The following is a 26,696-nucleotide window of genomic DNA, read 5'->3' as shown; positions in this document are numbered from 1 at the left end:
CACACACACACACACACACACACACACACACACACACACACACACACCCCATACTGGGGTGAGCCTCCCACCATAGCCTCTACACCTGCTTTGATGTTTCTTTGTACTGCCATACACAAGACAAAGTGTCCCCGACCTTTTTATTCTCCCGCTTTTGAATCCTATTCTTGGTTAGATATGTTTTTAGCCTCAGAAGATCTCCTGCTTATAATTCCTGTTCCACACATAGGTCCCAAATATGTGGTCTGATCTTACACTCGTATATGCAAATATCAAAAAAAATCAATACAGATAGATCAAATAAATGAAGATTTAGGTTAGAATTTTCAGAGGGGCCCAAGAGAGTTAGGTGCGAATCCCCATTGACTTGCAATGTGAGATGAGTATCTTAAGTATTCTGAAAAAATCTCATCCCTAAGCCTCATTTTCAAAAAGATATACTGCAAACAAAAAAATAGCACCACTATTAATGAATATAGAGTAGAATGCTTCCCTTGATATCTCACATCAAAATAAATGAGATGCCCTCAAACCAGTTGTCTGAGGGCGTTTAATTTCTGTCAAGATTTATTTCAATAAAAATATTGAGGAAGAAAAATTACATCAGCAAGAAATCTAAACTAAAAATGATCACAAGAGTTGGAGTACAAAGAATGTATTGATAATTATGTAACAGTGAAGCTAAATTAACACTTATAGTATGATTGAAAACACTGAGAATCAACTCAGTGAACAACATTGCAATAAAGGTGGAAAAATCTGAGTGATGACTAGCCTGTGACATTTAAAAAATGTATAAAAATTCAGGATTAACTATCTAAAATCTGATCAGGGTCCCCATAAAATTGCCACTAGGCATGTTGGTTTAGAATTCTTTAAAGACAACAAAATATATTACCCTTCAGAAAACTAAGTAAACTCACAAACCATTCAAGATTTTTTTTAATTGATTTACCTAAAATCAATCCTAAATTGCAAGAATAAGATATGTCTGATACTCAAGATAAAATATATGAAGCCATACAAATATATTCTTGATAGTTTAACACTAGAATTTTATTTTTAAACAATTAAAAATACACTTGTTTCTGAATTAGAAAATATATAATGACACTCAAAAATCTAAACTGCTTTTACCAAATATGATGACCACCTTCATATCACCAGTACACAGGAAAAGAATAAAGCACTAGCTACGAGGCTTGAAAATTATATATTTAAAGTTGATTTTGTAAAAAAGTTTGTGGCTGATAACATAAGCTTATTAAATATCTCCAAATTCAGCCTGGTCAGAAAGTCCCATTAGTAGTTTTGTTATCAGATGTAGAGATGGCCTTTTGTCCTGTGGACTGGAACAGTGTTTTTTTCTCTCTTGGGTGAAATTGGATTTGTCTTAAGATACTTAAATTGGAATAATACACCGTCTTCTTCGAGTGCTTGCTCATGTCAGTTCTAATTAGGTGTTTCCCCTAGCAGCATCCGTTGGGTCGACCTGGGTGCCCCCTGGGGTCATGCCTTTATGGCACTCAATATAGGGCCCTGCTGACCCCTCAGTTCCTTCTTGCCGACTGGATTTATGGATTTAGAAGACTAACTTTAGGCACCCAGTTTTGAAGGGCTTGGCTACAGCACTCTAGAGGCATGGAGCGAAATACAGTCTTCTTCAGTTTTTCAGTCATCACTCAGCTATCTCTGGTCTGATTATCTTCTCACACCAATTTTCACTGGTGTCATTCCATTGGCTTCAATGGAGTTCCTCCTTTCATCAGGTTATTAAAAAGGAAGCCCATAAAGTCAATGGTCGGCAACTTCATCAATATTTTAATGTTACCAAATTTATTCTTGGGGTAACCAGAGGCCTGCCTTACTCCAAGGAATTGGTTAGAGCAGCTTGCAACAGCACCCTAAGAGTCATCCCCCAGCCAAGTACGGCAAAGAGCAATGCATTCCAGCCACCTCCCTCCCTCTCTGCTGTGGCATGCCCCCTATGCTAGAGCCTGAGCAAGGGCTGGCATAGAGCCACTTCGGTAGTTCTCCACCAGTTCCTTATAGAGGGGCTATTCTCCAGAGTCCATTTATAGCCCCTTTATGCTACCAGCGCAGTGAAAAGGGGACAAGCTAAAGAGAGGATTGAGTTCCACCAAATTTTATATAGGACTTACATTAGTTAAAATACTCTTTAAGGACCTGTTCCTGCAAACTCTAGCTTGAATGAGTATTCCTGTTGATTTCAATACTTTATACTGTATGAACTGCAGCACAATTAGTGGCTTGTCATATGGAGCTAGATCTTCAAGTGGTGTACATTGGCAGAGCTCTACTGATTTCAATCGAGCAATGAAGATCTAGCTCATGTGATGCAAAGAAGTTGTAAATGCAGTAGACCTACCCAGCTGAGGATTTCTCTGGCAGCTGGCACAGAGCTATCATAGCCGTCTCCTCCAATACCCAGCTGTAGAAGTCCACAGCTGGTATATCAGCCCCTGGGGCCATAGTTAACCAGCATAGTTTAAAGAAGTCCTGAGGCTTCTCTAAACTGTCAGGAATCACGCCAAAGGGAAATCATCCCCCATATCTTCAGATGCACCCAGTGGTTAGTGGGTACAGCTGAGAATCTGGACCTGGAGAAGTGATTCTTCACTGCCTTGAACCTTATGTAGTCATTTACACCTCTGCAAGATGGGTGTAAAACACCACCAGACCCGAATATCAATGTTAAACACCCACTCTGCATTCACACGCACGCATGTAAGTGACAACACAGGATCCAGGACAGTGGAGAATTCAGGCCTGGTTCTTTTTGTCCCTCTTTAGCATCATTTACTCTTAGCATCCAGAGTCGTACTTGCCTCATAATGGAAACCGTCCAATAGCATTTCTGTTCAGAAAAGATGTGTTAATGCCTGGCATATGTTATCCAAGGAAAAACTCAGATGTTTGAATTTGTCCTGGCAGTGATAGATCAGTGGGCAGAGTGTGAAGTAAGCAAAGGTGCATCAGTACAATCTATGATAGTTACCCAGTTTATCACCATAGTCTGCAATTGATCACACTGCTATCCCCACCATATGTGTTTTGTATTTCTGCACGTCTGTAAATACTTGTTTAGCTATCAAAAAGTTTTATAATTAATAACTACAGTTTTCCTGTCTCAAAATGTGAACAAATGGCCAACCCGTGTAATGTTTCTGATGTCATCAGAACCTAGCATTGGGCAAGGTATTGTCACATCTGTTAGCCATAAAGAAAAGCAGCATCCAGTTTATAAAAAAACAATGTATGTTATTTCTGCATTTAATTCAGCAGAATTTATGGGGCAAAGTGCAGACATATGCTGTCTATGAAACACTGTGATATACTGTTTCTCCTACACATACAACTGGGGATCTCTTTGTTATGTACTAAATATAAGGAGGGAAAGGGACTGTGCTAGCCAGACTAAATGTGGAATCAGCCAAAACAAATATTTTGGCTCAAATGTGTATGGTTTGTATCTTTGTTATAAAAGTGTGTGTCTGTGTGTGTGTGTATTTTCATTGTGCAAATTAAACCTGCCTTGAGGCAGACTTCATTTACATGCTGGCGAATTCCATGGATTTTCTCAATCTATCGACTGAACTAGTCTTTAAAAGGAAACTACTCCCATGGTAACACCTGCATTACTCTCCCCTCCACTTGTTTAATTAAGAAACAAGTTCAAGGCCCAGATCCTGTAAATAGATGTGCTCGTGTAGACCACTGCATGCATGCAAAGTCCAAGAATGGTAGCTTCAGTAGGACTCAGATTCAGACTTTAAGGCCAGAAGGGACCATCATGATCATCTAGTCTGACCTTCTGAAGATTACAGGCCACGGAACCTGACCACCCACTCCTGTAACAGGCCCATAACCTCTGGCTGACTTACTGAAGTCCTCAAATCTTGATTTAAAGACTTCAAGTTACAGAGAATCCACCATTTACTTTAAATCAGACCAACAATTGATCTGTGCCTCATGTTGCAGATGAAGGTGAAAAAAACACAGGGTCTCTGCCAATCTGATCTCGGAGAAAAATCCTTCCAGATTCCATGCATGGGCAGCAAAAATAAGTGGAGTATTTCTAGTGGGGTCCTGCAGAAATTGGTTCTTGGACCAATATTTTTGTCAATGATCTGGAAAAAATTATAAAATCATTGCTTATAAAGTTCGCAGGTGACAAAGATTGGTGAAGAATTAAATGATGAGGGCAGGGCGGTCTAGATCTGTTAGTAAAACACATTATTTGACTGCATCCAGTTTATTACAGCCAAATGCAAGGTCATACATCTTAAAACGTAGGCCATAATTACAGGCTGGGGGGCTGGAAAGCTGTGGCTCTGACAAGGATTTAGGGATAAGCACCTAGAGACATGCTGGGGCTACAAGGGGCAATGTGATCCTGGGGTTTATAACCAGAGATTAAAGGTTTTTGATCTAAAGAAGGTTCAGGGGCCACTTCAGCATGATCTTATACAGGGAGATGATGTCTGATACTACAGGGCTCTTTAATCTAGCAGACAAAGGCAAGTGGCTGGGAGGTGAAGCTAGAAAAATTCATACTGGAAATAAGGTGCACATTTTATCACTAGTAGGGTAATTAACCATTAGAACACCCTACCAAGAGATGTGGTAAGTTCTCCATCACTTGAAGTCTTTAAATCAAGGTTGGATGTCTTTCTAAAATATATGCTCTACCTCAACCACAAGTTGTTGGGCTCAGTGCAAGAATTGTGATGCAATAGGTTAGACTATAGGACCATGACCTTTTCCAGCCTTATAATCTATCAAGAGAGCACAAAATAACATCAGATAAAGGGTAGGATTTCTATCAAATCAGGCTGAAAATCAAACAGTAGGCAATACTGGGCTGACTGAGACAGGTACTATTTCACAACAATCTTTAGTCTGAAAATATAACATTTGACAAGAAAATGGGTGATCACCTCCCATCAGCCAGTCACCTTAGGAAAACCTCTGTTCTTGTTGCTTAAATTTTAGGTGTTGAATGTAAAATCAGAGAGGTAATAGGGCATATAATTTGGGTACCTCACTAGAGGACAGCAACAAAATTGGGAGAATACAGAAAGATAACTAGGATTTAGTAAAAGTTAATGGAACTTAACTTCTATAGTTTAAAAATACACAGGCAAAGGAGAATATTAAAGCCCAAAACAAATTGTGGAGAGCAATTAATAGAAAGGAGAGGGTAAATTTATTTGAATTTTACCATACATGTAGTACGAGTGATCTCTTTAAAGTAAGGTTAATTTGGTTTAAACTTCTGAAAAAAGTTGCTCCGAGGGAAGAGCAATTAGACCAAATAACAGCCCACCACGAAACGTAGCTGCAGGACTTTTTCAAATATTCACTGCTGACCTATTTCAGTCCCAAGCCTTTCATAATGAGAGACTGACAATTATGCTGACTTGGGCTAAATTGTATAGTGATTTTTACTGTGGGCAAATACAATCAAGGGAGCAGTGTGGCCAAACTTATTTTCCATGTTTTAATTTTATAGTATGGGTTTTCACTGATGGTGTTGTTTTCAGAGGATGACATGGAAGTTTTACTACAGAGATTTTGATAAGGTAGAAGAGTTTTTCTTCCCTCAGTGTGCATTAGTAGACCTCCATTAAAGCCAGTAGGAGTTACTCATTGGGTATAATAAGAAAATCAACCCCCTTAATAAACTGGAATCCCATCGACTGTGCAACTAATTAATTGACAGATTAAGAATAATAAAAAAGAAAAGTTGGTTTACTAGTGTTCTGAAGGAAAGTGAAATGTGGAATGAAAACTTGCCTCATTGAAGTCCATATGAGTTTCCCCATTGATTTCAGGGTCAGGATTTCACCCCTTATATGAAAACTATTTATGTTTCTTTATTGACGCAAGCATGGAGTATTTAAGTAGGCTTTTATTAGAATTGGAAGAGGTTGATGTGGTGTTAGATCTGATGTATGAAAAACTGATTTAGAAAGGTGAGCTGGTTTGGATTTATACTGAAGCTAAAACTGCATTATCTCTGTCTCACTATGTCCTGCACGAGGACACAGAGATAAAGCAAGGGCTCAAACTCACTCATATTCATTCACAATTTCACATGATCAGTATCAAAATCCACATGAGAGAGAGAAAGAGAGGATATAAGTAATTTCTAAGATTATGCTTTAAATATTTGACTGCTAGGCAAATTGAAAGAATGGTCCTTAGTTCTTTATGGGACATCCATCCAGCCTTACTCGCCAAGAAACGATTTTCCCAAAGTGGGAGTGCGCTCCAGTCCATTCGAAGACCCTACAGAAGACTATGGGACAGATGACTATGCAGGTGAGTTGGAGTCTACATCTCGAGTAATCATTCATTTACTGTACCTCATGTATAATAGGGTTGAGGACAAATTTGGCACACTGTATGTGCCATTGTACTGTCAGAACGTCACTGCCTAGCCACCTTAATTGTTTGATGTTCACCACTTCCCTATACTCTATTCTTCCTTCTTCTGTCTACTTGCATTCCCTAATTAGACGCTAAGATCTTGGAAACAGGAATTGTGCCTTTTTGTTTTTGTTTGTTTGGAAGCCACTTAGCACCATGTGGATGCTTCTGGAAACAAATAATAAACAACAAAAATAACCAAAGCAATTGAATAAAAAATAACTTGCACAGTTACTTTGATCTGCCTTTCCCTTTCTCTGGATTGAAGAGGACGTTTGTATGTGTGTTTATAAAACTTCTTTTCATAAGTTAGAATTGTAATAAATATAAACATGCAAGCTTTAGAATAATCACATGCAGGAAAATGAACTTTCTAAGATCAAAAGCATGATGCCAACCAAAGCTCTAGTAAAAAGGATTTGCACTGAGGTTTTTCCCATGAGGAATGGGAGTGGTGGGACTTCAGTTAAGAGTTTTGATTAAGATCCGAGTCATGTGACTTGTTATTTAAAGTTGCACATAAATCTTTTTAATTCAGATTTTTTTTAAGCATGGCAAGTACATATGGTATATTCATGATGAATATGCACGGTGAAGAATTCCCCAGCAGTATATATGAACAGCTGTTCGGGATGGTATCATCTACATTGTGTCAGGAGAGACAATCTCCTTCAACTGAGCTCTATGAGAAATTGTCCATTGTCTTAATTGAATCTTTTATTACAACTAGTCTTTCTGGCATCAGTCAAGAGTGTCAGAGCAAGAAGGCAACAAGTCTGTGGGGCTGTCCTGTTTGGGTGTGACATTATCTATTCCAACAATGTCTAGAGCGTTCTGAAAGCACTTAGGCCCATTATGTGTGAAAAGGAACTTTGAAGGCCATTAGCTGGGTAATATTTGATTGGATGATTCTGTGATCAATATCTCCTGTCTAAAGGTAGAGCGCCAGCCCCAAGATGACAGCATTATACTGAGAACTTTTCCATTCTCCACTCACTCTTGAACCTCTCTTTATTTTGGAAGGTGATTGAGCCACTCTAGAATCACCTGGACAGACTGAGATTTTACTTTTTATTTTATTTTTTTTCTATTCTGGCTTCAGGCATCAACATGGCATGGAGATGGGATTGGCATATGATGGTTATTGAGCAGCTTTCCATAATGATAATGTTTAATCTGCTAAACACTTTTGATGGTATTAGTTATAAACACCAAACCACTGTATAACATTCACATTGCCAGTGTGGACCACAAACTCTGCCTTCCCAAAATGTAAATACAGACCTACAAAATAAACACTATGTATGGGCAAAAGACTCAAAGAGACCCACTTCAGCTGCTGATTTAGAGAGAAAATACACTGAAATCTAGTCCATTATCTTGCCTACACATTCCAAAAATTACATCCAAAATTCCACCATAAGGCATACAGCCCAAGTGACCTCAACTGCTCTCTAACCTATGAAGCCACTGGAAGATGCCATTTTTCATTAATATATCTCCTTTTTTCAACTTCCCCTGGTTCTAAGATACCACACCATTATATAATCATCATCTACCCACATCCTCTCCTGAAATTATGAAGAAACTGCACCACAAGATAGTGGTCATTACTAGCATCTAGTTGCTATCCAGTAAGAGGCTGTTAGCAAGAAGATGAGGTCAGAGTTAAGGTTACGTGGAGAATCTTAACTATCAATTCCCCAACTTTCAGAGTTAAAGTTCATATGAAAAATATTGTAATGATATTGTGAACAACAGGGCCCCAGTACTCTTATTTAATTATTAACAACAATCTGCTAGTGATAACCTACCATATACTGTTTGCTCCCAATCTTAGATTTATGTGGGCACACAGAACTATTTATGATAAATGATGTTGTTAGTCTTTGTTAAGGGACTCAGGGACCTTCAGGCATCAGTGACGAAAAATTTAAATGATTTATTTATTATGACAGCATCTATTTGACTTCACAGATAGTATCTGATAAGTCTGTGTTAGATGCTGGGTTAGCTTCACTGTAGCTAGTCACTGAGTCCATATAGGGAACTGGGATAATTATACTCTGCATTATAGTAATATTTTGTAAGGACCACAGAGTAGCAAATACAGATGTGTCATTTCTCCCCTCCTTTGATTTTTGGATTTATTAAAGGTCCATGCAATGCAGAATGCAGTAAAGTAGGGTGTGATGGGCCAGGACCAGACCACTGTACTGATTGTCTACACTATTACTACAAATCTAAAAACAACACACGGTAAGAATGAAAAAAAAAATCTTTATATATCATCCCTTGTTCTATTTTTATCTTAATATCTCCCTCCTTTTCCCCTTTCTACAGGATATGGAATAATTTCTCTTACCTTTAGTTTATTTTACAAATTTGCATAGGAGTTAGAGGAAAGCCCTACTAATTTGAATGTAATGTAGATCCTTCAAACACCATTTCCTGATTATTCAACCATCATCTGACTATTTTTTAACAAAATGAACATAAAAACAAAATTAGAACCAGCATAGCTAGTATATAGCATCAGTCACTGGGCTTGGGCAAGCTTGGGGCAGATGTAAATGGTCTGCGTCCCCTCGCCTCTGCCAGGACCGGGGTGGATGGGGATGGGGTAAGGAGGCTAAGGTTGGGATCTCAGCTGGGGGTGGGGCTGGGGCAGGGGTGGGGCTGGGAGCTGGAGATGCGGCTGCATGCAGAACCAGAGCAGAGCTGCGGGTGGAGAGGGGCTGGGTGGTGCTCCCTCCCTGCCCTCTGTAGGGACTGGCCCACACCCCCGCCTCCGAAGGTTCCTCTGTGCTCCCTAGGTGGAGCGCGCCACACAGTATGGGGACCTCTGCTATAGGGTGGTGGGTTTACATCAGTGATGAGACTGCCTTTTCTTCACTGCACAATGCAGGATCTGTGTTCCAAACTGCCCACCTGGTCACTACAATGCAGACAAGAAACGCTGTAAAAAATGCTCACCCAATTGTGAAACCTGTGTTGGAAGCCACAGTGACCAATGCCTGAGCTGTAAATCCGGTTACTATCTAAATGAAGAATCCAACGTCTGTATTACCAGCTGCCCCGATGGATTTTACCTTGACAAGAGTCAGTATTTTCTCCTGCTTATTTCTTTGGGTTTCCAATATTTGGGCTGTGTTGTTTGGGGAGGTCAGGGAGTAGTTTTTAAGATAAAAAGTGTATTTTGATACATTTGTCTCTTTTCTAAATCTCATTCCTTTTATGAAATTGTAGGGAACCAGTCCTGATCAAGTGTGTCTTCCAAAACTACATCTGGATTCTGCTTTGAATATTAGCTCTTGAAAATCATGCTTAGTGGTACATGACAAAATCCTTCCCTTCCTCTTTCTGACTATGAAGTGGAGGTAGCAGAGCAACACTTGTCCCTCTACAATAGTAGATCCACTATGTGGTGGAGGAACATGTGGAAGAATGCATCTTCTTGACGCATGTACTCATCTCCAGCACATATTAAACATTACTTCCTAAACTGGGACACTATGCTTCCCTGGTAAACCAGTGGGCACGTGAGAGCCAGAAGGGCATGCTGCTCGGCTGCTACATTGGTGTGCTAAGGAAGGTAGAGGCTCTGTCCTCAACTCTTAACACAGCTGCACAACAATGGGCAAAATTTGGCAGACGTTTAATATCTGCAGCGATGCAATGATGCAGTAGCAGTAACATACACTGCCATGTGGGAGACCTGGCTTTAATTCCCACCTATGGATGACCATGCAGCGTCCCCAGCCTTAATTCCCAGCCTAGGCCCTGATCCTATAAAATATTTAATCCCAGGGATGTAGGCATATCCTTAAAGATAATTACCGTATGTGTTTAAGAGCTTTGCTGAACTGGGGCCAGTGTCTCCTGCTTGCAGTACTGTGAAGCAGTATACTCATAACCAGGGGTAGCAGGGGCAGATACAGTATTAGCTTCATTTCTTTCATTTTCACTTTAAAAGAACTAAGTAGTAGTATTTCTTTCTACCACAATGGCTCCTCTGCCTGATCAAGGTGCAGGATAAAAGAGAATGTGGAGTTAGATGGGATTCTCACACAGCCCTTTTCAGGTAGAAAGTTGGTGTCCATGATACAGAACTTCCAGAGTAAGAAGTGTAAATGTGTGGAGGAACGTGGGCTCTTTAGGTCTTATGGCTGGGGTAAAGAGAACAGTAATATGTTGCTTAGGTTTGATAAGATCAGAAAAGTGCAATCAGGCATATCCTTGAACCCCAAAAAAATAAAATTAGGAAAGTCTGTTTGCTTAAATGATCTAAAAGACAATTACACAAAGGTTAGTAAGTCGCTTTGCATGAGCAATTCATGTAGAAACTCTTATTTGCATGAATTTAGTAGTTTTCCTATTATTTGAAAAGATTGCATGAGTCAGTAGTAAAAACACAATTTAAACAAGTGTATTCATGTAAGTGTTTTTACAATCTCAAAGCATATTATTTTTCAAAGGAATAGGATGTTATTTTAAATATTTAGAAATAACTGAAAGGATTTGATGTTTGATGGAGAAGGTCAATATATAAGTAGCACTTTAGCTATTTAATTTTATTCTTGCTTTCTACTTCATTGCTTTTTTACCTGGGCACAAGAAATGGAACAATGGAATATATCCATATAATTCTATTAAACATGATTGACCAGGGTTTTCTGGGCTGTTTTTCTTTTTTCCTTTGCAGATAAGATTGTTTGCCGGAAATGCAGTGAGAACTGTAAGACATGTGCTGAATCCCAAAGTTGCACAGAATGCAGACATGGCCTAAGGTAAGGATATGATGGATTTCACTGCACACAATAGCCAAAGAGACTTCCTGAGTCTATGGACATACATCAAAGAGACTTACATAATATTACTATTTAACCTTGACTGGGCCTCCATTTATGTGTTCTATTGCTGTTTGTGCTGTAATTTAATACTTTCTTGTGCCATCATAAGCCATCTTGGCTAACAATGAATTTTAAAAAATGTTTAACTGCAGGCAAAATGAAAGTTGTAGCCATGTAAAAGCTATGTTCTTCACTTTTTTGACCTACAGTGTGGCAGTCAAGGATTATTTTAGAAGTGAAACTGATGAATTGTATTAATCCTTCTGATTCATTCCTGTGATAGTTAGAAACTATTTCCTTATCTTTATTGTGTCTCTTCATACATCCAATCATTCACTTATCTTAAGTACCTCAGGCTCAATTCCATTACGATATGGTGTGCCCATATATTAAACAGCAGTGGTTGTTTTTTCTTGGTAGGGGGACTTAATCATTTCTGAAACTGATAGGTAAAATCCATAAAGCAGCAGCAGCACACATTTTTACTTCCATGTGAATGAGTGACCTTTTGATCCAAGCGGAGAGGGTCAAAAATCCCTACAGAGTTTGTAAGGGATTGTATGCTGGGTTTATGCCACAAAAAATTGAAGTCAGAATCTGTATCTGAGACTTGTTTAGAATAAGGATGATCCTTAATTGTTTTAGTATTGGACATGTTCCTTGAGTCAAAATAGATTACAGTCTTTGAGTTAGTGCAAGCTGACCATTATAATTAGTTTCCTTGAATGTCTTTGCCTAATTTATTTTTCACATGGTAAAGCCACTTCTCACTCTCTATGTACCCATGGTGCATTTAGATTTTTCAACCACCTGCATTGTTCTGTATTCAGTGATGTGGTTTATCACTCACTAAAAAATGACGCTCCTTTGAGAGAAGGCATGATCTGAGGCAAGGAAGGCATCAGATCAAGCCAAGGCCCCAGCACATTTAAACCCTCTGTAAAATGGGGGTGATATTTATTTCCCTCACCGGAGTGCTGTGAGGCTATTGGTAAATTCATGGCTGTAGAGCATGTTGAGATCTTCTTATGGAAATGTATAGTATTATTAATTCATGTAACTACACCCTCTTATTCCAGGCTTGTAAACAGTTGTGGGGGGAAATGTGAAAATCTTGAGGACAATTTCAGGAAATTTTCCTAAGTTTTGCCTTTTATGTTTTTGACTAATTTTAATAGCCACACTTATACCTCCTCAAGTTGGTCTGGTGCAAGTCTCTTTAAAATGATACAAACTGGTGAACTCAGGCAGACATCAGCTTAGCAAAGCAACAGTGTGGAGACTTTTCACAGCTATATCAGGCAGCCCGGTGGAAGAGCGAAGGTTACAGGTTTGTAGGAGAGAGTATCTAACAGGTTTCCTGGAGCATAAAAGGTAGGCTTATTGAACTCACAACACATACCCTGCCAGGAAATATGTACAGCAGCTTGTAGCACCATGGAAAAAAGGAGCCAAGTGGTCAAACTCAAAGAATGAAAGAGCCAAAAGAATGCCAGCCTCACTATAGCTTAGGCAATGTGACAGGAAAGACCGTCTCTTCAAACGACCAAATAAAGCCCACCCTGAAATAAAGAAGGAAGAAATCTCAAGAGAAAATTTTTAAAGAGTACCTGGATTACAGTTGTCTATTTGTTCTGTGGATAGCCATTCCAAAGACTAAAATTCAAATTAAACATGGAACACAGGCTGCAAATTCTGGATTCAAATCAAGATTTCAGGCCCCCCCAAAGTTAATTTGGATCCAGGGTTTTTGTTCAGCTGATTATAGGTTTAATCCTGCAAGGAGCCAAATGCCTTTAAATTCCCATTGATTTCAGTGGGATCTCAAAGCTCTTAGCACTCAAGGTATTGATCCTTTTAATGGTAGGGAAGTTAAACTCAATAATTCCAACTACACTTTGAAATGAAGATTTCATTGATGTGAATGGAATGATGCAAAGTAGTGGTTTGCAAATACTATTTGACTGGAGACAGCTTTCTGCAAGCCTAGGGGCATGTCACACTGTCCAGCAGTTTGGACTAAGGAGGAGTGAATAGCAGTGCATACCATAGTACTAGGCTGTAATTCCCCTGTGTGGATGCAGCGGACATGAACTGAAGGGTCCCAGTTCACATGCAAACTCAGGACCTTTACAAAGGGAAATCTTTGTGCTGCAGTAAGTGGCATTCTTCACACTGAGTTCGTATTTGTTAATACTTTAACATGGCATTAGGGGACTCCACTGGTCTTGATGTCTTTCAGGCAAAGTTTAAGTTCTTGGGAACAAATCCCTTTGCATGTTTTTAAGTGTAGTGGTACTGACCCCAGACCAAGTTCCATTTGGGTAATTACATTCTGCATACTTGAATTTTCTTTGCACTTTCCCTTAGATTTGACATTCTTCTTCACTTCCTGTCCTATAGTACTGTGTACTGTTTGCTACAAGTTGTGAAACTCCACCATAGATGTAGCTGCATGTGTGAAATGAAAGAAGCTGTATAATTGTACAGTAGGATACTATTATTTCAGTTGAACTTTTATTAACAGAATTTCAAAAGAGACCTACATTGCAGAATACTTTAGAGGTTTCTGAGTCTGATCATCATCCTCCCTCCTTACCTTCCGGTTAGCTGGTCAGTATTAAACAGTCTAATTTGTACTTTTGCACTAGTTTATATGGATCCAGATGTGCAGTCCGCTGTGAAGAAGGAAAATATCACAATGGCAGGGAATGTGAACCGTGTCACCGTTCCTGTGCAACATGTGCAGGTACCTCAGTGACATTTGACTTCACTTAATCATTTTGTCCTTTGGGCGATATTACATCACATTTCCAAATACAGTATGATGATTGGCTTGTAAATGAAAAGTTAAGCCTTGGAGGTTCTTTAATAGATATCCGAGTAAAGTAGGTTTCTTCCTGTTGACATAAAAATATAAACGTTCTAGCTGAAAAGTACACATACACTCACTAGCTATCTTTGCTTGTAATTCCTAGCTGTAGAAATAACAATTTTTTTCTCAGAAAAAAATATGTCAGGATTACTGCTATATTTATCTTTTGTTGCTAGCTGATATAGTTTGCAGTACATGTAGGAAAAGGTGTAAAGCAACAAGAATATATATGTCCAATAACCTATGATGAGCAGATGTTTTGTTACAGTTAGGGATGCTGTCTGTTATCCAGGCTATACTGAGAATGTGTCAATGTGTTACAGTGTATTTTCTCTTGGCTTTAAGGCTCAGGAGCAGATGCTTGCATAAACTGCACAGGAGGTTATTTTTTGGAGGATGGGAGATGTGTGCAGTCCTGTAGTGGTGGTTATTACCTTGATCACTCTCTTGAAAATGGATACAAAACCTGCAAAAGGTAAGATATAGTCTTCAAAGGCTACAATATATTTTAGGGGTTTTTTATAGCAAGTGTCTAATATTTGATATCATGCATCTACTACTGTGTAAATCAGATTAAATAATAGAATGTTATGACATTGTAGAACATATTACTGGCTGTTGAGAATAAGAGAATACACAGTATGCTAAGCAAACTATGGGAAGAAAGCAAGAATTTTTAACATTATTGTAATTTCCATATAAGGACTTTTAAATTGTTTTAAAACGCACACATGTGTATGCGTTCTGCTTATTTAAATCAAGATTTTATTAATCAATTTTAAATTACAGGCATAAAAATATGGTAAAAAGGTAATGGATCTAGCAGAGGGGCTGTTCTTTTCCATTAAAAAAGCAATAGTAGCCATTTGCCAAGAGGTAAATTGCCATTCATATGGACCATTCAGTTCCTTGGCTATACAAAACCAGCTACGGAGCAGAAATACTTGATGGACAAGGCTTGGTAACCTTTTGTTGAGTTTTATTTGACAGGGACAGAGTTTTTTGCAGATCTTTGTAAAGTACAATTCAGTCCCTTCTGCAGCTCTTATTTTTTGACTTTGGACAAACTCTCTTTGACAGGTATCAGGTATCAGAGGGGTAGCTGTGTTAGTCTGGATCTGTAAAAGCAGCAAAGAGTCCTGTGGCACCTTATAGACTAACAGACGTATTGGGAATCACCTTTTGTTACAGCTTTCCACAGAAAACGCATAATACTCCTTTAATCTTCTATGACACGCTTTTCTTTTCAATGCTTGTCTCCCTGTATAGTTTTGTCCAGTCTATGGATGCCTAATGTCTTTTATAAATGTGACCGGTTACTTCTACCTGCTGTACTTAGTTTCAAAATTTCAGAATCAAGTAGTTATCATTAAATAAAAGAATATGAATTATCTCAGTGACGAGAACTTAACTGAGAAAGTGTGATGGAAATTCTTGTTGTTGCTTAGTGGCAATTGTGATAACTTCTGGCTTTTTGTTTTTTGTTTTGTTTTGTTTAAAGATGTGATGCCAGCTGCTTGGAATGCAGTGGTCAAGGAGACAAAAACTGTACAACTTGTCCAAATGGCTATATCTTAGATACCGGCGTCTGTGTAATTGGAACAGTCTGTAAGGATGGTAAGTATTATTATTTTTCTCAAAAATATTCCTTTTGTTGGCATCAAAGTTAACTTAATATTTCCACATTTTGTGTTGGCTTGGCTTCTTGAAGTATTTTGGATCTCCTAAGTGATTTTTTGTTATATTTTCAGATTTATAAGTGGGGCAAATATATAATATGGATTATTTTTGTTTCATAGACTCCGTTCTTTATCTGAGCTTTAGCCCATGACTTCCACCTCATTTTTTTTGTAATGGGCATTTCCGTAGAAAGATTTTTCATATGAATATCTTAACGCACTCTTAACTGAAAGATTCATCGGTGTCTGATTTGCCTTTCTAAACTGTAAAGATCTTGACAACTAATGTGATGTTAACTGTCAATAACCTTAATTGAATTATGTGAATGAATAGCAAGAGGAAAATAGAGACCATTTTGAAAATATTGTACCATCTTCATAATGGAAATTTTGGCATTCTCTAAGCTCTTTCTTGCATTTGATACAGCATTGCTCTTACTGCATATTATTGGCTTCATTACTATATTATTTAAAGCATCGAAGTGTGTGTACAGTTAAAGAGATAACAGGGTCCTTTTCCTGAAGGTGTTACTACCGAAGGTCATTGCAGGTATGGGCCAATTCAATAAGTGAGATCATTTCAGAAAGGAAGCTTAGTGATACACACAGTGGGACAAATATCTGGCAAAGTAAATATAATAAGAACTAATAATCATTCTGGGGCCCATTTAGCTCCCATTTAAGTCAAATGAGCATTTTACCATTGATTCAATAGAAGCATGATTGGGCCCATAGTGCTTCTTTGGACATTTATAGATCATGTTAGTCAGTTTACACTTTCAAGTCAGATAAAGCTAGTAGTAAAAGGAAAATTAAAGTCGTATACTCACAGTATCCTCTTGCATATCAGCAATATGTTGCAATACCTGTTAGGCCTGGAACTCCTTCGGCTAAAATATGTCCTCATTTATACCTGTGCAACCTCAATGACTTCAATGAGTTTGCACAGATGGGCATAATTGAGGGCAGAATTTTGTTTCTTGTACTTTACATGGATTAAAAACAACGAGGAATCCTTGTGGCACCTTAGAGACTAACAAATGTATTTGGGCATAAGTTTTCATGGGCTATAACCCACTTCATCAGATGCAGCTTCATTAGATGCAGCTGATGAAGTGGGTTATAGCCCATGACAGCTTATGCCCAAATACATTTGTTAGTCTCGAAGGTGCCACAAGGACTCCTCGTTGTTTTTCCAGATACAGACTAACACGGCTGCTACTCTGAAATCTGTTTACATGGATTGTTACTGATGTTGAGCTGGAAAAAAAAAGAGCTCAGGCAAAGTAAATTTGCATTAGAAATACTCTCCTGCGTGAACATGATTATACCAGCTTCTCACTTTCCACGGCTGTTTCACACCATCCTTTTTGTGAAAAATATGATGTATACACCCACAAGTGCTTTCCTCTGCCCACTTGTACAAATTAGAGCAGCGTCTGTGGATACAAAATCAAAATGGTACAAGACCAACATGCACAGAAATAACTAACTCATCATGGGCATATGACTCAATCCTGCCAGAAGCTGAGAAGTCCGAGGAAGTACTGAGCACCCTCCACTCCCATTGAAGTCAGCAGGCGTTGAGAAGGTGCTCATGCAAATGGTGTTATTTTTATTACAGTAGCCTGGGAGGACAAAAAACAGAAGTAATCATGTTGCTTATAATTTCCAAAGAAGGAGGATCTTATATTACTGGCTGGGGATCAAGAAGCATTGGTTGCGTGTCAGACTTACAAAGTTTCAATTTCTGTTTAGAATGTTTTATTCTCTTTCTGTGATATGATTGTTATACCCTTTTGATTCATAATAACTCAGAAAAAATCCTTCACTGTATTTATCACTGTTTTCTAATTATTCTTTTTCTAATCTTTTTTTTTTCCCCTTTCACAAATGGATACCAATCACTCCCTGTCGGACAACACAATATTTCTTCTTGAAAAAAAAAATGTTGTTGACTGAAATTCCTTTTGATGGACCAACTTTCCTACTTGCTACCTGCTCCTGAATGGTCTCTTCCATCAAATCTGCCTGTCTGACCAATTAAACCTTCCTCCGTTGTACACCATACTCTTCAAATCTTCAACTTGCCCCCTCCCTCTATCGCTGACCTCCGGAAGCAACGGAAGAATCTTGGGCCGAGGGAGGATTCTGTATGCTAGTGAAAAAGAACAATCTGTGTCAAAGGAAAGTACTTCAGCAACTTTGTTGCAGAACATGTACGCACAAAGGGTGAACTGGTACCTCCCAGAATCCTCTTGCTCCTGTAGACTTATAGATTAATCCATATTATTAAAAAAAAGAAAAAAAGAAAAAAAAAGCAAGCCACCTCTTTCTCTCTCTCGCTCCTCTTTGTCAGGGGAGACGGTGAACTGTTTGTTGGAACTTTAATGGAAAAACTACAACAAGCCTACCTTTCATAACTGGGTGTTTAGAGCTAAGCATCCGGGATCACAGTCAGTATTGTGTGACCAAAGCATTGATGCCAAAATTAACGTTAAAATAATTATTTGATTTCCTGTCAACCTTAGGATTATCCCTGTTTTTGATGGTCCTTTTTCTTCCTTTCCTTTTTTTTTTTTCCTGCTTGTTTCCCCTTCAAGGTGTTTAAAGAGTGTTTCAAGAATACGACACAAGTTTACATGGATTAAAACAAACAAAAACAAAAAAAATACTTGCATCAGTCTTTTTTTGTGCTTATATAGTAATAATCAGGGGGAACTTAAGAAAACCAGTCCCTGCGGGAATTAGAAACATCTTTATATGTGGGACTATGTTCTGCATCCTTTGTATCAGTATTAAAAATAAATTAAAAAGTGATCAGTTCCACACATATTTCTTACTTTGTTTCCTACACTGTGTGCTTGTTTTTGCATCATGCAGTATTTACATACATTTTGCTTCTCATCCTCCACCCCAGTTATATAGATCTGGTCATTAGACAGTTAGCTTGTTAACCGCTATTCTGGGATTTTAATTTCTTTCTTTAAATTGTCAAAGCTATTTGGAATAAAATGTAAGCGGTTCATAACACCTAAGTTTTGACAAGAGCATTCTTCCTATTGTGAACAAATTCCGAAAGGGCCTGGTCCTCTTATTTTTCATGAATGAAAGTATTTTGTAAACTCATGTCTGGAGCACACAGGTAACACTGAAGTAGTAGTTGTATAATCTTATCTTGTATTTTAGCAAACGGGGCCTGATCCTGCAAACATGTACTACTAGTGACAGTGCTAATACATAGATTTCAATGAGACTACATCCAGAAGTAAGTGTTTACAGGACTGGGCCCTACAACTGGAATCGATACATTGGGTCAAATTCAACCCTTGGAGAAACTACATTTAGATCAATAAATTTACATCAAGGGATGATGTCTATCCAGTTTGGATTTTGTGTAGTAATATCCCTCTTGTCAGTCTGGGCCTTAAGCTGCTCTTAATCAACAATGGTATAAATTGGGAGTAACCCCAGTGAAGCCAGTTTAAGTGAGAGAAGAATAAGGCTCCCGTGTTTCCTTTTCTAGTTACACATCAGTCCCAGTCAACATATTTTTATACGTTCCTATTAGCATATTGCTTGACACCCATTAATTAGGTAAAACGTAGTAAATTAAATTTCAAAGATATTGATTTGACTAAGGGCTTGTCTTCACTACAGAGCTAAATTGGCATAACGGCATCGATTTAGCAGGTCTAGTGAAGATGCTCAATCGATGGGAGATCGCTCTTCCATCGATTTCTGTACTCCACCTCAATGAGAGGCGGAAGCAGTGTCGGCGGGAGAGCGTCTCCTGTCGACACAGAGAAGTGTGGACCCTGCGGTAAGTAGCTCTAAGCTACATCGACTTGAGTTACACTACTAACATGACTCAAATTGCATAGCTTAGATTGACCGGCAGCGGTAGTGTAGACCTGGCCTAAAACAAGTCTTCCTTCTGTATAAAAAATAATCTGGGTGCGACGATCACTGACACACAAATGGAAAATGGAAAACATTTCTGTAAAAATATAAATGGTAGAAATAGAACTTCTAGACTTCCCTTTTTTCAATATGAAATCAGTCCCTGAATTTTACAAATGAAAGCACCAGTGCCAGTAGAAACAATATGTTCCTTTTCCCAGAGAACAGGTGAATTCTTACAGACATCCTGTTCTCAATGATAGTAAAAGAACTGTGACATTCCTTTGGTGCTCATTAAATTTTCTGCTTAACATTCAAAGTTATGACAACTTTATTTGTGCTAGTTTAACTACTAGTCTGTTACGTCCTCATTACTCTAATAACATTATTAACTAGAACATAATGCTTTCAAAGTTTAAGTTAATATTATATATTATATATAAATATATATATATTCATAATTGAGATATAATTATGTAATGGATTGTAAAGAATTTGTTTGGATACTTACAAATGTCTCTAACATATAGAGAAGAAATTAATATCTTTGTTTTCTTTTTAAAATACTGACACATTGTTAAATCCAAATTCATTTTTACTGAAAAATACTGTACATGTGTAAAATGTTCAGTTGTTATTTGTAAAATAGAGTAGTACTGTTGTAATTGATACTGGCCAAAATCAATGTTATTCCATATTTTATTTTTTCTATTAAATTAACCTAAGTTCCTGTTGCTTTGGTCTGGAAAAACATGTTGATAATTGATATGTAAAGTATCTCGCTTTAGGAGAAGAAGGTAATTGTTATGTTTGATATCACATATAAGTCATTGCGACAAAGTGGGGGGTGTTTGTTTTTTGTTTTTAATGAATGTATTGACTTTTTGAAAAGCAGTGGTATTTATCATGGCAGAAACACCTGGTTTTGATGCAGGTTACTTTTTGTGCTGTAGAAGCACAACTGAAGCTGAATCCTGATGCAGGATAGCTTCGACTTCTTCTAATCCATAACAGTAATTATCAGCCCAGTTTCTTTCATATTTAGGATTAAAACCCGGATCCATAACTCCCTAATGGCTGGGATGGTTAGGAATAGATTAGGGAGGCATTCACGTTTCCAGTTAGGCAGCCAGAGGTGTCCATTGTGCAATGGATTGCTGATTGCCATTATTTCCCAATGCACAGATGTCAGTACCACAGAAGCACTGTTTTAGGCCCTGTTCTTATACATGACTGTTCGCAGCCAGATTGCTGTGCCCATGAAGAGCCTCACTGAAGTCAACAGGCTTCCACATGGGCGCAGCATTCCAACCATGCAGGTTTGGGGCCTTTATTTGTATTAATTGATATCTCTGGCTACCAGCTCAGCTGAGAGATGAAGAACTGAATGGGCTTGGAGGCTGAATTACCTTTCATCCATAGAGGTAGTGTCTTCAAATTAAGCGAGGGCAGTCTGAGGAAGCCTGCACTTCAGCTGCCCAATCAGAGTATGTTCTGTAGTGGTTTTCAATCCAGTACCTTTTGCTAGCTTTAAAATCACTTAAAAATAAAGGGCTAGAGCATCGATCAGCATCCCTCCCACTCTCCCCGCTGCTCCTGGGAGAGAATGAATTTCAGCCTGCTGCAGCATACACCCGCAACACGCTGGTATAATTACTCTATAAGCACATTGGGGAGACAGTCACAGGGACACCCACTGCCTGCTGTCTCCTGCTGCTTCCTGCCCACCTGTGCCAGGGTGGGACATAGTCACGCTGCACAGGAAGTGGCAAAATGGCACAAGGAAAAATGTGTGTGCAGTATGCCCCACCACTCCCTTGCATGAGCATGCAAGACAGGCCACAATCTGGCTCAAAGAAAATCAGTTGATATATTAGTAGTTTGTTGCATGAAGGACTTCTGCACTCTGCTTCCATTTTCATCTTTCTAGTGTTGATACTGTTGCTGGGCATTTCACCAATTTGGGTGTGTTACATTTGCAACATATTGTCCTCTGTGGGGAGAGCTTGCAAAAAGTGATAGTATAGTCATGTTAATATTGGCCAAATAGCTTTTTCCAGAATGCGTATCTTTAAACACTAAGCTGTAGAGCCTCTCAGACAGGCAACTGCTGAACTGAGTCTTACTCCTGAATGCAATACTTTGTAGCATGAAGTTGGAGCATTAACCAGCCATCTTTCATTGATGTGTCTAGTAATGGAGTCCAGTGTTTTATAAGCATTGCTATTACAGAGTTTTAGAGGAGGCTGGCCAGCATTCTAGCCCAACCCTGGTCACATGATAATCCATATACATGTAGTCCCGTTGTAGCCAATGAGATTAATCATGAGCGAGTTCTTCAGAAATGGGCCCTAAATTTGCCAATACGTATCTTCTTTTGCGATGCAATTTTTTTCTCATTACACGATCAATCCTCCTTCAGCTTCATTTGTGAGGAGTTGCTCTTCAATATTTGAGCTCCAATACTAATAATGAATATATGATAGATACACACAAAACACTTCATTGAAGTTCAGAAACTTTGTTACATGGAGCAGTTTACCCATTTTCTCCATCCTGCCTGCTAAAGAACATATCTGCCTTTATTTATACCACAGTTCAAAAAGTGGCAACAAAGATTTTTTTAACAATAATACTTTACTTAAGGCATTTCACAACTATGATAAAACATATGCTTGTCTCCCTCCCTGTTCAAAAAGGCACATGTTGACTTCCCATTGACCTCAGTGGGGATTAAGAATGTGCTTAAGTGCCTCCCTAAATTGAAGCCTGGGAGATAATGAGGCCTAGCTAACTGTGAGCCAGAAAGATTCTCATAGCATAACCAACATGTCTCAGGAGAATAGGCAGAATTTCAACTAGCTATTAAACTAGTAAGTACAACTGCCCATTACAGAAAGGCACCTTTTTTTTAATGAAAGATTTATTTATTTTTTGTAATGGGGTTACAAGTTTTACCCATCTTCTCGCTCTACACCACCAACTCAAAAAATACACGCTTATTATTTTTCTGAGCAACAAAGACTGCCTGATAAGTGGGACAAGTGATTGTAACGGGTATGTGGAGATAAGTCTACGTCCACAGTGCATTCATTCTCAGCAGCACCAATGCACCTTGTTTTTGATCCAGTCTACTTACACAGAGTTGACACTGGAGAGTTCTCTTTTTTTTTCCCCCTATAAAGTTTTGCAAGCTCCCTCTCTTTGCAGAACAATGTATTGTAACAAAAAACTATTTTGATGAACATGTTGATAAAAAAATCATGGAAAAATACCAGAAAATGTATCCATTCTTAACCCTGCAAAAGAGAAACAACTTGGAAGTTTCATCATTTTTCACAAAATTGTTTTCCTGGGTTTTGACCCGTTCAGTTTACCACTCACCAAGAATACTGGTGTGGGAAGGGCTTCCTTTCCTCCTCTACGGATGAAAGCATCATCACATAGCAAATTGCTGTATGCTAGCAACTGAGCCTTGTTAATGTGCCAACAGTCTGCTTACTAGGGTCATGTCCATCTATTTGGTGCATATGCTGCCACCACCAACAAACGTTATATGCCAAATGTAACCACATCTCTATTCTCCATCAAACTCCACTGCACTGGCCAACAGAGCAGGACTTGGACCTACCGATGTCCTGGAATATTTTGGTTAAGTCCAGGACACCTAGAGTACAGCAATATTGGGCCTCTCACCTGGGTTTGAGTCAGGCACATTATTTTTATAGGCCCAATTTCTGAAACCCTCATATTGAGTATCCCAGCAAAGTCAATGGGATTGCTCATGAATGTGTTACTCTGAGTATGGAACTGATTCTGCTACCTTTACCCACACAGCTACACATGTAGTGTAGTTAGCAGATACTAGAAGGAGTTTGTCTCTGGATCACCACAATGATATCTATTCCCTAATAAGGAAGTGAAGCTTCACTTCTGCTGTGTGAAATGCAGACAAGGGAGTGAATGCTGTAGAAAGAACTCCCAAGTATTTAAAAGGAGGGCTCTTCAGTCAGCAGCAAACGCTGCACCTTCATGTAGTGCCAGGCGTTGTCTTTTTGTTTCATTTCTTTTTTGAGTATCTCCTGGACTCACTGCCAGATCTGGCGGTGGTTGGGTATGCATCAATGCCACATTCACAATTATTAATTTATTGCCATCTTTACAGAGTGTAAGATGGATTTTGTGAAGGTTTTTTATGGAAAAACATCACATTTCAAGGCTGGCCTTTTCCTACCATGCTCCATGGAACATCGCTTTTCTTTTGTTTTGCAGATGTACAACACTGTTATTGTAAAAGCAAAGAGGGCAATTGCCATGGGGCTTGGACAATTTAAAAGGGCCTGGGGACCCCGGGGGCCAGCATGGGCGGTCACGGATTCGTCACTTCCGCCCCGGGCCCCGCCCTCCCTATGGACAGCCCTGGCCCTGGGGCCGGAATTTCTGTCAGTGGTCCTGGCAATAACCAACACATGGATCCATTCCAACCCCTTTAGCCTTTGTCAACTACCCACTGGGCAGGGACAGATCCACTCTAGCATTATAAGGAACAGCTAGTGGGAGCTGACAACTAAGGGATGTCCCAATACAATTTGTTATCCGCAACAATAAAACTGGTAAAAAAATATCCATCATCTCATCACTATACTGTCTGAGCACCAAAAGATCTCAATACCTGACTGTGCTAACTCACATAATGAAGAGACAGTCAAAACAATTCTTCCCCTCTTAGTTCCACAGGTGGAACCGCCTTCATTTGGTGGTAGTGGTGGTGGCCAATGCATTTGTGCTGTGTGAGCTTATAATGAGAGTCTTGGTCTCCATCACATCATAAGGGGTCTGTCCTCAGTGGAGAGTAACATGAGGTTCTTTTTACTCAGTCTCCAACCCACTTCTCACTGGCTTTAGCAGTAGCTCAGGACTCCTTTCAAGTGACAGATGGATGTGCTGACCCAATGGAGGAAAACACATTCTGGGTTGTAATTACCAATGGTAATTTAAAAACTGATTTTTTTTTAAATTGTGGCAAATATCTGAGCTCGTTGGTGGAAGGACTATCTTTTCACATGTTAGCACTGTGCCTAACAGAATAGGGTTCCAATCCCCGACTGGGGACTGTGGGCTCTTAAACAGACAAATAATAAATAGCAGTGAGAATAAACTTCAAGCTGTTTTGGCAAAGGGACAGATACAGCAGTTGTAAATGTTTTTATTCAGAGGAGACAAGAATTGAGGATTATGCAAAATACTGCAGTTGATAAAGCCTTTCTCCTCTACGTCCTGCTTCAAGTCTAACCTGAAGCATTATGTGATCTCTGCTAATCCTGCAACAGAAGACCCTTACATCCTATAATCACCATATCAAACTCTGCACAAAATATCTCTGCTGAGGGAATGGAATCCCTGGTCTGTTCTGACTCCCAAGCATGATTGGATCAAATATTCAAAAGCACCTTAGTGAATTAGGAGCTGAGGTTCCATTTTTTCAGTCCTACTGAAAATCAGTGGGATTTGGTGCCTAAGTCGCTTTTGAAAACAAGACTGCCACGTAGGCACATTTGAAAATTTACCCCAAAGCTTAAAACACTTAAGGATCCCTCACTCGGATTTGTGCACCCTCCCCTGTACACCCAGAGCGTTTTCCCAAATCCCAGTGCAACAGGTGCCATGCTTAGATTCAGAGGCAACTTGATTACAGTGTACAAGTACCAGCCCAGGGAGAAAAATACTGGGTTCTAATGGGCTCTTTAATCAAGCAAATAACAGCTTAACAAGAACCAATGGCTGGAAGCTGAACCCAGCCAAATTCAATTTAGAAATTAGGCACAAATTTTTAATAGTGAGGGTGATTAATCATTGGAACAGACTGCTAGGGGAAGTGCTGGATTCTCAGCTCTTGCTGTCTTCGGATCAAAATTGGATGCTTTAGCCAAACACAAGTTATTGGGCTCACTACAGAGTAACTAAGTGAAATTTAATGGTATGTGATATACAAGAGGCCAAACTAGCCGATCTAATGGTCTCTTCTGGCCTTAAACTCTATGAAACTCTATGCTTCTTTCAAATTCATTGTCTTCCCCAAAGCCCACAAATGCTGAACCCTGCCTCTAGCAATGAAGCTGCTGTCACCAAGCCCTCAGTAACGTGTGTTTTTTTTTTTAAATAAAATTGCTCTAAGTACCCAATCCTTTAAAATGCCAATCACCTCCTGGTAAAGCATTCTTTCAACTCCTAGTGATGGTAGGGGAAGATGGTTTGATGGATATAACACTTAGAAGACACCAGAAGGGGTCAGTTCTGGGGTTAATCACAGACTTCTTATATGACCATGGGCCATTCACTTTATCACCCCAGTTCCCCTATCTGTAATACTGATCACAATATCGCCAAACCCCAAAAGGGGGTTGTGAGAATAAAAGTAATTAAAGATTGTCAGGTGCTGCAATACTACGGTAAGGAGGGCTGGGTAAGTGCTTAGCCAGGATGACTTTGGGGGCAGTATATTCACCATCTTGCAGAATCAGACACTAAATTAGCACCATACTTTAGGCCTCCCAGTGCATTTTGTGTTGTCTATCTGGGCAGGGCTATGGCCTACTGTGTATTTTACAGCACCGCCTGCACTAGTGGTAAATATTACTGAAATAACAGCAATCAAAATCATTTATGCAAGACAAACTAGAAAAAAGTAGTTTTTACACGCTGGCTAGTGCAGTGGCCTGGGACTCAGGAGACCTGGGTTCTAATACCCAAATCTGCCACAGACCTGCTGGGTGACATTGAGCAAGACACTTCACTTCTCTGTGCCTCAGATTTCCCATCAGTAAAAAGGGGATAATGGTGCTTATTCTCCTTTTTAAAGCACTTTTAGATCTGCTGATGAAAAGTGCTATAGAAAAGCTAAGTATTATTAATTATTTATTGTATGTATTA

The 26,696-nt window shown here is 39.1% G+C and overlaps 1 protein-coding gene across 3 annotated transcripts in view; it reads left to right on the top strand.

Annotated features, from left to right (window-relative positions):
- PCSK5 (proprotein convertase subtilisin/kexin type 5) overlaps positions 1-26,696 on the top strand; it is a 296,183-nt gene that overhangs the window by 210,444 nt on the left and 59,043 nt on the right. The window contains exons 14-21 of one of the 3 annotated variants that reach the window (XM_029911707.1): positions 6,208-6,348; positions 8,613-8,715; positions 9,365-9,558; positions 11,162-11,246; positions 13,961-14,058; positions 14,530-14,659; positions 15,686-15,801; positions 17,993-18,173. In XM_029911707.1, the coding sequence (XP_029767567.1) occupies positions 6,208-6,348; positions 8,613-8,715; positions 9,365-9,558; positions 11,162-11,246; positions 13,961-14,058; positions 14,530-14,659; positions 15,686-15,801; positions 17,993-18,099 (974 nt within the window). In that variant the 3' untranslated portion in view covers positions 18,100-18,173. Of the gene's footprint in view, positions 1-6,207; positions 6,349-8,612; positions 8,716-9,364; positions 9,559-11,161; positions 11,247-13,960; positions 14,059-14,529; positions 14,660-15,685; positions 15,802-17,983; positions 18,174-26,696 lie in introns of those variants that run through there. The other 2 variants (XM_026652352.1, XM_026652353.2) reach the window with 2 other exon arrangements.

Source organism: Terrapene carolina, unplaced genomic scaffold, assembly GCF_002925995.2.
Source record: "Terrapene carolina triunguis isolate 2854851 unplaced genomic scaffold, T_m_triunguis-2.0 Scaffold113, whole genome shotgun sequence".
Classification (NCBI taxonomy): Eukaryota; Metazoa; Chordata; order Testudines; family Emydidae; genus Terrapene; species Terrapene triunguis.
The sequence above is the reverse complement of the archived record's forward strand: the minus strand, read 5'-3'. Positions and strand labels throughout refer to the sequence as shown.